The 11,628-nt window shown below is 40.8% G+C and overlaps 1 protein-coding gene across 1 annotated transcript; it reads right to left on the bottom strand.

Moving 5' to 3' along the window:
- Positions 1-607: 607 nt before the first annotated feature.
- Positions 608-11,224, bottom strand: LOC134301880 (inter-alpha-trypsin inhibitor heavy chain H3-like). Its single transcript, XM_062986800.1, has 21 exons — positions 11,135-11,224; positions 9,910-10,073; positions 9,728-9,832; positions 9,474-9,636; positions 9,223-9,339; positions 9,013-9,135; positions 8,817-8,933; positions 7,978-8,146; positions 7,439-7,549; positions 7,083-7,264; positions 6,822-7,001; positions 6,575-6,702; positions 5,920-6,098; positions 5,449-5,601; positions 3,808-3,828; positions 3,621-3,695; positions 3,411-3,509; positions 2,754-2,919; positions 2,332-2,480; positions 1,385-1,460; positions 608-856 (listed from the first exon to the last, which is right to left on the bottom strand). The coding sequence occupies exons 1-21, from the start codon at positions 11,207-11,209 to the stop codon at positions 742-744; spliced, it is 2,667 nt and encodes an 888-aa protein (XP_062842870.1). The 5' UTR covers positions 11,210-11,224; the 3' UTR covers positions 608-741.
- Between the last annotated feature and the right edge of the window lie 404 nt (positions 11,225-11,628).

Raw genomic sequence — 11,628 nt, 5'->3', positions numbered from 1 at the left:
TGTAGTTGATTGTCTTGATGGCCAACAATGACCAGTTACACAGATTAGCCTTTTTGGACGCATCTTATAAAGCTATTGAAGAAAGAAATCCAAATATTCGAATATGAAACCAATTTTACCGCAGTCCTGGAAAACAGGAATTAGGTGTATGTACTATAGTGATAGACCTCACATAAAGATCTATTTTATTTATCTGTGAAGTCTTTAAAAACAGGTCATTTAAAAGCGTTAGGAAAGGTGAACTGTTATTGTGACTGAAGGTTTTATACAGTATGAAGGTGTAAACAGTATATACCTCAGACTATATTCTTTAGTTAGTTATTTGTTGAAAGACTTTATAGATATACAGAAAAAACTGCATATATATATATATATATATTACTGTAATATATGTGAAACTTCTTAGACATTGCTAATTTAAACTGGTCAGGGGGGTTAATACTTAATTCACCACCACCACCACTACTACTACTACCGCTACTACTACTAATAATAATAAATAATCTACAGTAATCTTTGAATAATTGGAGGTGTACCTGATCAGTAAGGAACATTCTTGTGATTAGATAATGCAGTGCAAGTACTAGAAACCAGAGTAAATAAAATCTATATTTAGGAGATTTTTATTACATCAGACACCTTTACTGCATTAATTTAAGTCCACCTTAGACTATTTAATAGTAAAACATGAACGCAATTATTATGTTTTTATGTTTATATTTAAGCTTGAAGCTCAGAAGTCTACAGATGTGAGACGGTGTGGTCAGAGAGCTCCCCCTGCAGGGCAAACCGGAGCGGTACAAGCCAACACTCAACATCCGGAGCGGAGGAGAATCGGTAGTCGGTGGCTTGACTCCTGGAATAAAAATAAAACAAAAATCACTCTTAGATTACAACAGATTTAACGTGCAAAATTACATTTATTTAAACTTTAAATTAGTAATTTTTTGGGGAGAAACACACTCGCCTTACACCTGCCAGAAAACGTCTTTACAATATTACACAGATAATCCAGAATGACAGAAATTATTATTATTATTATTATTATTATTATTATTATTATTATTATTATTATTATTATTATTATTTCAGTGTTTCATAAAACCTTATACAACATCCAACTGACTACAAATATTCAATAAAAAATGTCCCAGTCAGTCTGGATTACTTGCTGATGAAGCTAAGCTAACTGACAAAACTACTCATTTGCACCTTATTTGGGGGCTGTTTAATGACATTTAAAAAGCTGCAAAACTTTATAAAGAATAAATTTCCAAACTCAAACTACATATTAGTTAAATGCTAAATCTAAAACTATAAGAGCAGGTTTCTGTTGTAGCTGAGCCCTATAATCACCACAACATCTTAAACACAAGTTCTGTACCTGGATGCTTGGGCCTCGGTATCTTTGATTTTGATCTTTGATTCGGACAATTCCTCAATCTGAAGATTAGCTTTTCCTAAGTATAAACAAACAAACAAACAAGCAAACAGATGTGACTGATTAACAATAAGTACTTTTCATGCTTCACACAGAACTTAACACTCCACCAACATTTACTTTCATTATTCTTCTCTGTCAGGGCTTTTAAACTGTTTATTAAGTGTAACCACTGCATGTTTTGTGTTTATAACACTTACATTTCTTTACACACAGTATAATATACAAAATGATCCAATAGAGGAAAAATATGAGCATATTACTATTCAAAAGCAACACAAAGACAATGAAATGAACCTTAAATAAAGCATTTTGAAAACAAATCACTCTTAGTAAAACAAAGCCCTCCATTTTTCTTTAGCTCACAGTTTGACGTGAGTTTGTGGTGCTTGCAGTTTGAGAATGCATGTCTGATTGTACGAAAACGATTCCCTATATTGTACACAAAAGGAGAATGCAAAACAAGAGCATCTGCCGCCATATTGAAATGAATCCTGCAGCCATACAAGATCTTTGAGAAAAACATTGGGCACTGGTGGACTGGTCTGTGTGTTAATCAGAGCATAAAGCTTTAACTCATGGCCATGCACAGTTATATAATGTAATCCATCTCAGAATAAATAAACTCTGTATTAAAATCTGTAAATATTGTTTTTTAGTGTTTCCAAAAACAAGAACCTAGAAAGTTGTAAAAGTATTAAACAGTATATTTGTATTTTACTCTGTATTGTTTTGCGATTTTTAAAGGCTTAATAAACGTAAATGTGTGTTAAAGCTATAAAATTACCTTTTAGCTGTCACAGTACATGCAAAAAGCCTTTAAATTCCACATTTATATCAATACATACAGTAGGTGTGTGATGGAAATCCACCTTAGTGAATTCTCTTACCCAGAATGCCTTGCACGTTAGTGTTATTTGGTTGTTGTCGAACGGCAGGCCAGAGGAAGGCATTTCCACCTCTCTTATGCAGCAGGAAAACAACACGGACAGGACCCATGGTGACATCGATTTCATTGTCTCTTAGGAATATGGACACGCTGTGGAATGAAAAGATCGGTCAGCACAAAGAGCTGGAAGAAACATAGAGGTCACACTATTTTATTTATATTGTTTTTGAAATGGGATGTCCAGCAAGCTCATGGTCAAAAACTTTTGGCTATATAGTGTAGCTGACCAGCTTGTGTCAATGAAAGAGAGTATGCTTAATTAGTACTTTGGTGATTTTTTGTTGATTCATTTTTAACGCTTGGCATGCTAATCGGGATGCAGCTTAAGTCAGTCCACCTTTGTAACCACGTCAAAATTCCTACCCGTCTGTATTATGTTCCCTGGGCTCCTGCTGCCCCCAAATAAACTTCACACTGGTCTCTCCCTGGTACAGGCTCTCGACAGGGTTGATGTTAAATGTTACCGTTTTGTAGTGAATAACAATGGACTGAAAGCCATTTTCTGACAGCTCGCCGTTCATAGAGAAATCTGTCAAAGGAACAAAACAGAAGAGAAAATGTTCTGTGATTGATTTAACATGATCACAGTGTAATACTGAAGACATGAGTATGTGATTAAATGATCATCATTCCCATTAGATTTGTGGTTTGAGGTGATTTGGTATCAGTGGTAGCTTAGATTAATAATCAAAATGTAGCCGGTTCAAGCCCCACCATCAGCAAGGTGCCACTGTTGGACCCCTGAGCAATTGTATCCAGTGACAATCATAAGTTGCTTTATACACATGTAACCACAATGGCAGATTTAGCATTTTTAGCTCCTGGAATAAGCCTGACCGCACCCACTTTGCCAGGAGTTGAGAACATCAAGATGTTTATATTTGTTTCTGGAAATAATTCATCGGCCGGACAAAAATGTTCTGCACAAATACAGCAAGGGTGTATTTACTTTGGTAGTGCAAATCGCTGGAGCGATTAAGGCCTGTTTTAAGTAAATAAAACCCTTATAAAATCACTCACCTGACAGGGGGTCAAAAAGGAGGCGGAGCTTGTGGCCTACAGGTGCATCGTAGCAGATCGGCTTTGGCTGAGCCGAGATCAAGAACCTCACGTTCCTCACTGAGAGGTGCAGTGGTGGAGAACGTGAAGACAAAAATGTTAATGTTCTGCACACCAAAGAGCTGGAGATGAAAAAAGAAATAAAAGCAGGTTTCACTGGCATCGTATTACCTATGGGCAGAGTGGTGGCACGTACTGGGATCTGTGCGGGCTGTGGATGAGGCATGAACCAAGCATAATCGAAAGCTAAAAACAGAACATTAAAATCTATTTCAGTTTGAAAGATCAAACGAACGATCAAAGTAAAGAGTGTAAATCTGGACTAAATATTAAAACAAAACAGAAACTGAATACGTACCAACTTCATCAGCTTCAGGCTCTAACAATGAGAAGAATAAAGAAATTACAATTAAAGTCAAATTTCTACATTCATTTCAAACTACGTAATAAGCATGTAAATGTATTTTATTAAATCACAAATTCTAAGTTAGATACAGATAAAATGTGAAGTCAGGGCCAAACTGCTAACTCAACCACAACAGCAGATATGCAGCACAGGCAGGAATTTATTTATTATACTTGGATTCCACCTGGATGGGAAAAGGGGTTAAAATTTGAAAGCCCAGTGCTCGACAATGTCAGAGTTGTCCAATTGTACTATCTATAATAATCTATTCTATCTATAGACAGATATAGTTAGATGAAACAAAGCTGAGAAACCAATTACATACCTGTAAACTGAATATTGTCTGTAAAAATAAATATAAAGTAGGTACAGATGGATTTACAACACAAATTTAAGCTTTTAAAAATTCTGATTATCCTTGTTCCACTGTTCCATCTACTTTGGAACGGGCGCAGATACTTTGGTGTTTTATTTGTAATTCTTTTTTGCATTTCACCCCAATTTACCTCCCAATCTAGTCGTATTCACCCTGATCCCATTATCAACTGTCTCAACATCAAACAGCCAGCAGTGGTCGTAATTGCATCAGTTATGAGCAATCCCCTCCTGCATCCTCCCTGTAAACCAGTCAGTCATTGTTCCTGTAGGCATCCAGCCTGAGATTCGAACCGACAAGTTCCAGATGTGTTTTGTATTGTTTTATTCAGCACAAGTTCAGTTCTAGACTCTAGAGCTTGAGCTCCCAATAAAATAAGTTTAGAAACACCTTCCAGATGATCTCAGGGTTTAACAGATGATCTCAGGAGGTCTGAGCAGGAGCTCAGTGATACATAAAGCCAAATCATTTAGAACTTTATTGATCATACATAGGAAGGTAACGGCAGCCAGTGTGAAGTACAACAGACCGGAGTGATGCTGGGACGCTGGATTACAGGGGGAAGCAGGACGTGTGTGGATACAATCAGCGGATGGTTAATTAAGCTCCAGCGCCCTAGTAAACAATCCATCAAAACCCATAAACCAGGAAAAAGTAAGTAAGTAAGTAAGTAAGTAAGTAAGTAAGTAAGTAAGTAAGTAAGTAAATTTTATTTATAAAGCACTCTTAAAACAACTTACGTTGACCAAAGTGCTGTACATCGAATAAGCATACATAACACAACATTATGTTAAAAAAGTAAGAACCAAATAAAAATACAGAGTAAGAGACAAAATAAAACAGATAAAAATAGACTAAACAATTAAAATTAACACAGCTCCTCACTGTTCAAATGCCAGCTTATAAAGGTATGTTTTTAGGAGTGATTTAAAAACAGCGGCCGAAGGTGCTTGTAGAATATTAGGAGGTAGAGTGTTCCATAGCCTCAGAGCATAAACTGCAAATGCACGATCAATGCAGCCATCAGGTCAACTCAGATAATTCTTATAGCACATGTGCCATGTTACACATCGTTGTAGATGCTGTTTCATCTACGTTTGTAATTAACAGAATGTGAAAAATAGAAAAACATGCCTGACTTGCTTTATATAGAGTTTGATATTAAAATAAAACAACCTTGTCCTCTGGAAAGAAAAATAATGAGACATTTTACACACCATGTAGATCTAAGTGTCCAGAGATTCCTGGTAGTGCTGGAGGTCCTGGTGGTCCTAGCATGCCTGGCATACCTTGTAGACCTGGCCTACCTTGTGGACCTGGCTGACCTTGTAGAACTGGAAAACCTGGTAGGCCTGGAAAACCTGGATGCCCTAAAAAACATAAAATAAAGTTAAATTAAAGATGATGATGTTATTCATAAACCTAAATAAATAAATCAGTTTCGTTTGGTGTCATTTGTTCATCTGTTTGTTTATCCTGAACAGAACTGTGTTACGTCCAACGCCACCTGTAAACACTTTGTGTGGTGACCTGCGATGGATTGGCATCACACCTAAAGGCATTTTAAAAACAGTCTCTAGGATCCCGGTGCCATGCGGTACCCACATTATTACAAACTGCTTTGTGTTTGCCAGGTCTGCATTTATTTCTGGGTGTGGCCAAAAAAAAACTGGTGCCATAGCTGGTACCTCTTACAGGTGGTTTGTGCGACTGCTCGCCTTCTTTGGGTTTGTGGGCGACCTGAGTCTCTCCCTCCTGAGGCTTGGTGACCACCATGGACGTGAGCGGGGTCACAAACTTGTACTTGAGCGAGAGCTCCAGAGCTTTTTTTCTGGCTGCTTCTTTCTCCTCTCCTTTCAGCGTCACTCTAAAGGTCACAAACCAGAGAAACTGGAAAAAATCAGGATATCATAAAGTGAAATGATCTGAAACTACAGACACGCTGCCTAGGTCTGTCTGCACTGAGTCAGAAAACTCATGGATGCGTTTATAAGTGTCCCCCAATGGCTAAGTTCTCCTAACAACATGCATCTTCTGTATTTGTGAGCCCAGACTGGGATTCGAACCCCCCGGCACTCAGCTCTGAGCATTAAGCCACACTAGCACATTTGAATCTTTGCACATATACAGAACTGGTGTGGTTAAAGGAGGGATTCCTCATAACTGCTCCAATTACGACCTCTGCTGGCAGATTGACAGCACTGCACAGACACGGGGGATAATGGGGATCAGTGCGTAACTCTCTGTCCGCCCGGTGCAGGTGAATTATTTATAAAATAAATAACTAAATAAAAGCAGAATTTTATCATGTCTTCAAATGTAATAAAATGCGTCCACACTCACTCTGACTCCAGGAGCTGTTTGACTGTAAGGTACGCCCAGAGTCTCTGGACAACATCTTCATTTTGTGGCGGCGCATCAGCGACATCTTTTGTTGAAATAGAATCATGATACGAAACTTTGCTGCCTTTCTGCAAAAGTGGAGAAACACACAAATAATTACAGTTTAATTATGGAACCTGACGCTTGGTTTAAAGGCTGCAGTGCTTTTAATTATCCAGCAAATATTGATCAGATCATCAGACCTTACCGAGATGCCGATGACTTCCGTTTGGAAGGTCTCCAGACTGTTGTCGGTGATCTGACCGGCAACCACGATCTCTGAGCCGTTGTAGTACAGGCTGAAACTGGACTTGGTGAGGTTGGCCGCACCACTGTATTTCAGCTGGACGTCGGTTAAGAGAGGCGTGGCCACTTCCTCGTAGAAACCCTACCAGACGAGAAGAAGAAGAAGGAGATGATGATGAAACGCTGATTATTAAACAAACCACCGATGATGCCGCGTCCCCACCTGCAGCTGGCGGTCGGCGTCCGAGTCCTCGTAGATCCTGCGAGCGAGGCCGGAATTCTCCAGGGCCATTTTATCCAGGAAATCGAAGTTCACGTCGTATCCGAAGCCCAAGCAGTACAGAGGGAATTTACCCCCGATGGCTTCCCTTATATTTCTCTGAATCTTGTTTGTGTTTGTTTCACCTGTGGAGGACAGAAGCTGTTAGGAAAGGTGAGTCGACTTAATTCCTTCCTTCCATCTAAAGTTCCACCATCTATCCTTCCTTCCAACGTTCCGACAAAAGTATTGGGACGCCCCTTCTAATTATTATTTTTATGATTATATATGTGTGTGTGTGTGTGTGTGTGTGTTAGCACCTGAAGTGGGATCTCCATCGGTCAGCAGGATGAGGATGGAGGCGGTACCTTCTCTCGGGTACTTCTTGATCATATCCACACCTTTCAGCACTGCATCGTTGATGTCCGTGCCTGAGGCGGAAAAATTATAATAGTTACCTGAGATTAATTGCACATTATTAAAGTACACAGTTAACGTTTCGTTTTGGCTACTCTCGCTAGACGTCGCCACAAACGACCATTCGTCCTTACATTTGCATTGACGCAGATGCCCTTCTTGACCCAACCACCCTATATATATCCGGGCTTGGGACCAGCACTAAAGGTGCACTGATGTGTCCCACCAATGGCAGGGTCCAGCCCGGGATTCAAACCCTAATAGCCAGCTCACTACTGCACATTATTGCATGTATTATGACGTGTTCATTACACGTACACACTGATTACGGTTCTGTAGGTCTCTTTAAGCCCCTTCAAGTTTTAGGCTATTTAGTAATCCTTACGATGGCTGGATGAACGGATTAATAGATCAAATGTCAAGCATCAAAGTTCACTCTTACCTCCACGAGCAGAAATCTTTCTTACGAAAGCCCTCGCCTGCTCCATGTTTCTCTCTGTGGCCTGGAGGAGTTCAGGCTTCCACTCCTGGATCTCACTATCAAACGTGATCAGGCCAAAATAGTCATCTGTAGAAAGATCTCCCAAAATCTTCAGCAGTGCCAAGCGGGTCTGAAATGGAAACAAAGTGCCTCCTGGTTACACTGAGGTGGTCACACCTGGAGATCTAACTGGGTTCAAAGTGAGTGGAGGACATAACCTCTTTCCATTCACTTCGAGGAACAGTCGTAGATGTGATGTCTTACCCTACATTTACACCGATTTGCTGACCCTTTATCCAAAGTTACTTTCAGTCCAAGCGGTTAAGGGTCTTGCTCAAGGCCCCAGTAGTGGGAACCAGAATTGAACCTGCAGCCTTGTGATTTCTAGTCTAACTTAACCACAGAACAACCACCGCTCTAGGACTGGCGACAACTCAAAAAGCAGTGACTTTATGCCTATTATTTATGCCCCCCCCCCCAAGCATCAGCAGGAACTCCCTGGATGTCAGAGATTCGCCTCCTGATGGTATAGAGTTACAATTTCAAGAAATGTTTTAAACGTTGTGTCCATTGTTCTCCAGGCATGTTCTCCTCTCACGAGATCACATTAGTGACCAGCACTACTGTAACAGGTCGATTATCTTCAACCAAAACGCACCACAAATCCAAGAAGCTGCAGCACTAATTAGCACTAATGCACCGCACCTCAGTCCGGGGCTGTTTAACACTTCCTGCCACAAGATGAAGTGGACAAAAGTAAGCAGATGATCTGTTAAAACGACTAAGTTCTTGTTGCTTACCTGCTCCATCTTCCTTCCACTCATGGAGCCGCTTCGGTCGATCACAAAGACCACATTTTTGGGGATGCGCTGAATATCCGTGGGTGCAAAGTAGTGGACGAAGTAGCCGTTTGACGCCTGAAAGATGGCAGAAACAGAAAAGAGTAAGAAATAATGATAAAATAATTCATGATTTTGTCATTATTAACGGACGGACCTTCAGCTCTCCGTTGGTCGTTTGTCTCTTCACGTCGTACGCTACGATCAGGTCGCCGTTCAGTCCGTTCTCTCCACAACACTTGATCTGTTGCTCACGAGTGGGGTAGAAGTTCACCCACGCCTGCAAACACCAACAAGTACAGCGCAGTAGAGCTTTATGTTAATCTGTTAATTCAGCTTCAAAAACATCCCATGATTTCATTCTCACCTCTTGAGTGGACACGGCCTGAGTGCTGGTGATCGCGCTGGACAGATCTTCAGTCTTCAACCCTCCTTTCACCTCCAGGAAGGACAAACCTGGACGCTCGTTTATGTAAACGTCAATCTGGTGGAGACAAACGTGAACGTGAAATTAACAAAAGTATGTGGTCCCATGGTTATACCAGCCTCCGCTCGCTCTTCTGGAGGGTAAGACTGTGTGGATTTTAAAGTGTGTTAAAGGAAATATCTCTACAGTACCTTAAAATCTGCCACCGGCTGCATGGGCTGAGCGTTGATGAGCAGCTCGTATTGACCAAGTCGTCGCTTCAGCAGCTCCTCATAGGTGAGTTCAAAGGTCACTTTGCTGAAAGCGGCCACCGTCACTGAAGTTTTAAACTCCTCCAGAGTCCGTCCTACTGAACTGAGACAGAACCACACCGTTATTGCTACTATAAAGGTAGAATTTTGTGTTGTTCTATTTTGAACAGGTCTGAATCTGGTCTGCGTGGTACCTGACCATCCCGGCACTTTCTCCTCGAGACACGGCCTCACTGTACTGCTGCTTCGCCTCTTCTTTCTCCTTCACCACGCCATTATAAATCTTCCCGTCTATGGTCCTGAGGAGAAGACACGTTCAGATTTGGTGTGAGTTTGGAATACGAGGTGTTTTTTACACGTTGGTGGTTGAACTCACATTCTGAACCTGCTGATGAAAGCATTCTTGGGGATTTTAACCTGAAAATGAATTTCTTTGGACTCATTGAGCCGGTTGGCCACGCGGCTAGTGATGACCGTGAAGGCGTAGCGGCTGGTCACCGTAGAATTGATGTGGAAGCTGTAGATGTCGACGTCTCGCTGCTATGTTGAGAAGAAAACAGAGGAATAACATTTAAATGAAAACAATTCTAGCTTGAAATTCCGTTTACAAATCAGGGTGCTCGGGTGACACAGCGGTAATTACGCTAGCCCACTACCTCTGAGATCCAGGGTTTAAATCCCCAGCCATGCCATGGGCATCTACATATAGTCATAACTGGCTGTTTCTGAGGGGGTGGACAAGGCCTCAAGATGAATTGGTGTCCTGTCCGGTAACCACCACCCCCCAGCCCGCCCCCCAGTATCCAGACAGGCTCAAAATGCCCCCCTCCAACATTATATTCTAGAATTATAAATACACACATTCCACTCATGAGGTTCGGTAATGTTAGGACCACATCAGTTGATTTGTTGATATGGCTGGAAAGGCTTTAGAATGGCAGGACACCAAATCCCACACACACACACACACACACACACACACAACCCCGTAATCATTGCAAATTCCGCTTTGATCTAACTCATGTTGGCCATCCAGAAGATACAAAACAAGTCAAACAAATCAATCAGAGTGGACCTTCATCCCAGTGTTGCTTAACAGCTTCAGTGACGTTTGTACAAAACTTCAAGTGAATAAATATTAAATAAAATAATAGTACGTACATAACATATATGCACTATATGGACAAAAGTATTGGGACACCAGACCAGGAGAAAAGGGGATTCCCCAAACTGTTACCTCAATGTAAAAAGCTTATCATTCTTATACCATATCGTGTTAGCAGTGAATGTATCAAAAACAACTACATTTAAGTTTTAGGACGGGTGTCCACATACTTTTTGCCATTTAATATATGATTATTAATATTTTAATGACCAATCAGAAGCGTCTCTCGGTCAGGGAGTTTATATTATTATCAATGCTAAAATCTCACAGTAAATATAAAAATAATCCAACACCTAAACTGGTTCCTCGCAGAACCAAACCTGCACTTCAAAAACCTCAGCAAGGTATTAAATGTTCATTAGGACCGTGTGTTAGGATCCGTGTAAGATGTTCATGTCATGTTGGTGGAGAACCTTCTCATTCTCTCAGTTCTTACCTTGTTAACAGGGTGTGAAGTGACACAGATGAGTAAGAATCCCAGGACGGTTAGTAGGACCGTGGTTCGATCCATGGTGCAAACCTGTAAAGAAATGAGGTCCCTCAAACACAAAGTGCTTTTAAAACAGGCGTCCGTTTGGTCAGTGACCTCTGACGGTAATTCTGGGGTAGATAAAGTGAGTGGATTTAGAGGAGCTCACCCACGTCTTTCCTATCTGGATGATAATGATCATGATGATGAACCTTGTGCTTAAGATGTAAGTTTCTCGTCTTTAAACCTGTTATTGTTTCACACAGCATTAAAAGTGGACTTTGCACTTCTCTTGTTTTGCACATCTTTCTCGTTTCTTTGACATTTTGTATCTTATGATTAGTTGTCAAAGTCAAACCACTTTGAGTCCAGTTGGTTTCCTGTCCTCAGGTTTACCAACTACTCGCTTGACTTCATGACTTGGGCTGTCAGATTACGACATGGAAAACAGAAATTAGGTG

Source organism: Trichomycterus rosablanca, chromosome 24 (genome assembly GCF_030014385.1).
Source record: "Trichomycterus rosablanca isolate fTriRos1 chromosome 24, fTriRos1.hap1, whole genome shotgun sequence".
Taxonomy (NCBI): domain Eukaryota; kingdom Metazoa; phylum Chordata; class Actinopteri; order Siluriformes; family Trichomycteridae; genus Trichomycterus; species Trichomycterus rosablanca.
The sequence above is the reverse complement of the archived record's forward strand: the minus strand, read 5'-3'. Positions and strand labels throughout refer to the sequence as shown.

What these genes read in the sequence shown, in the direction of transcription:
- LOC134301880 (XM_062986800.1), bottom strand. Translation starts at nt 11,209, where the DNA reads ATGGATCGAACCACGGTCCTACTAACCGTCCTGGGATTCTTACTCATC. An exon ending in TGGACACTTAGATCTACATG is followed by an intron (nt 3,829 to 5,448) that starts GTGTGTAAAATG and finishes TCTCATTGTTAG; the next exon opens with AGCCTGAAGCTGATGAAGTT. An exon ending in TGCCACCACTCTGCCCATAG is followed by an intron (nt 3,510 to 3,620) that starts GTAATACGATGC and finishes TGCACCTCTCAG; the next exon opens with TGAGGAACGTGAGGTTCTTG.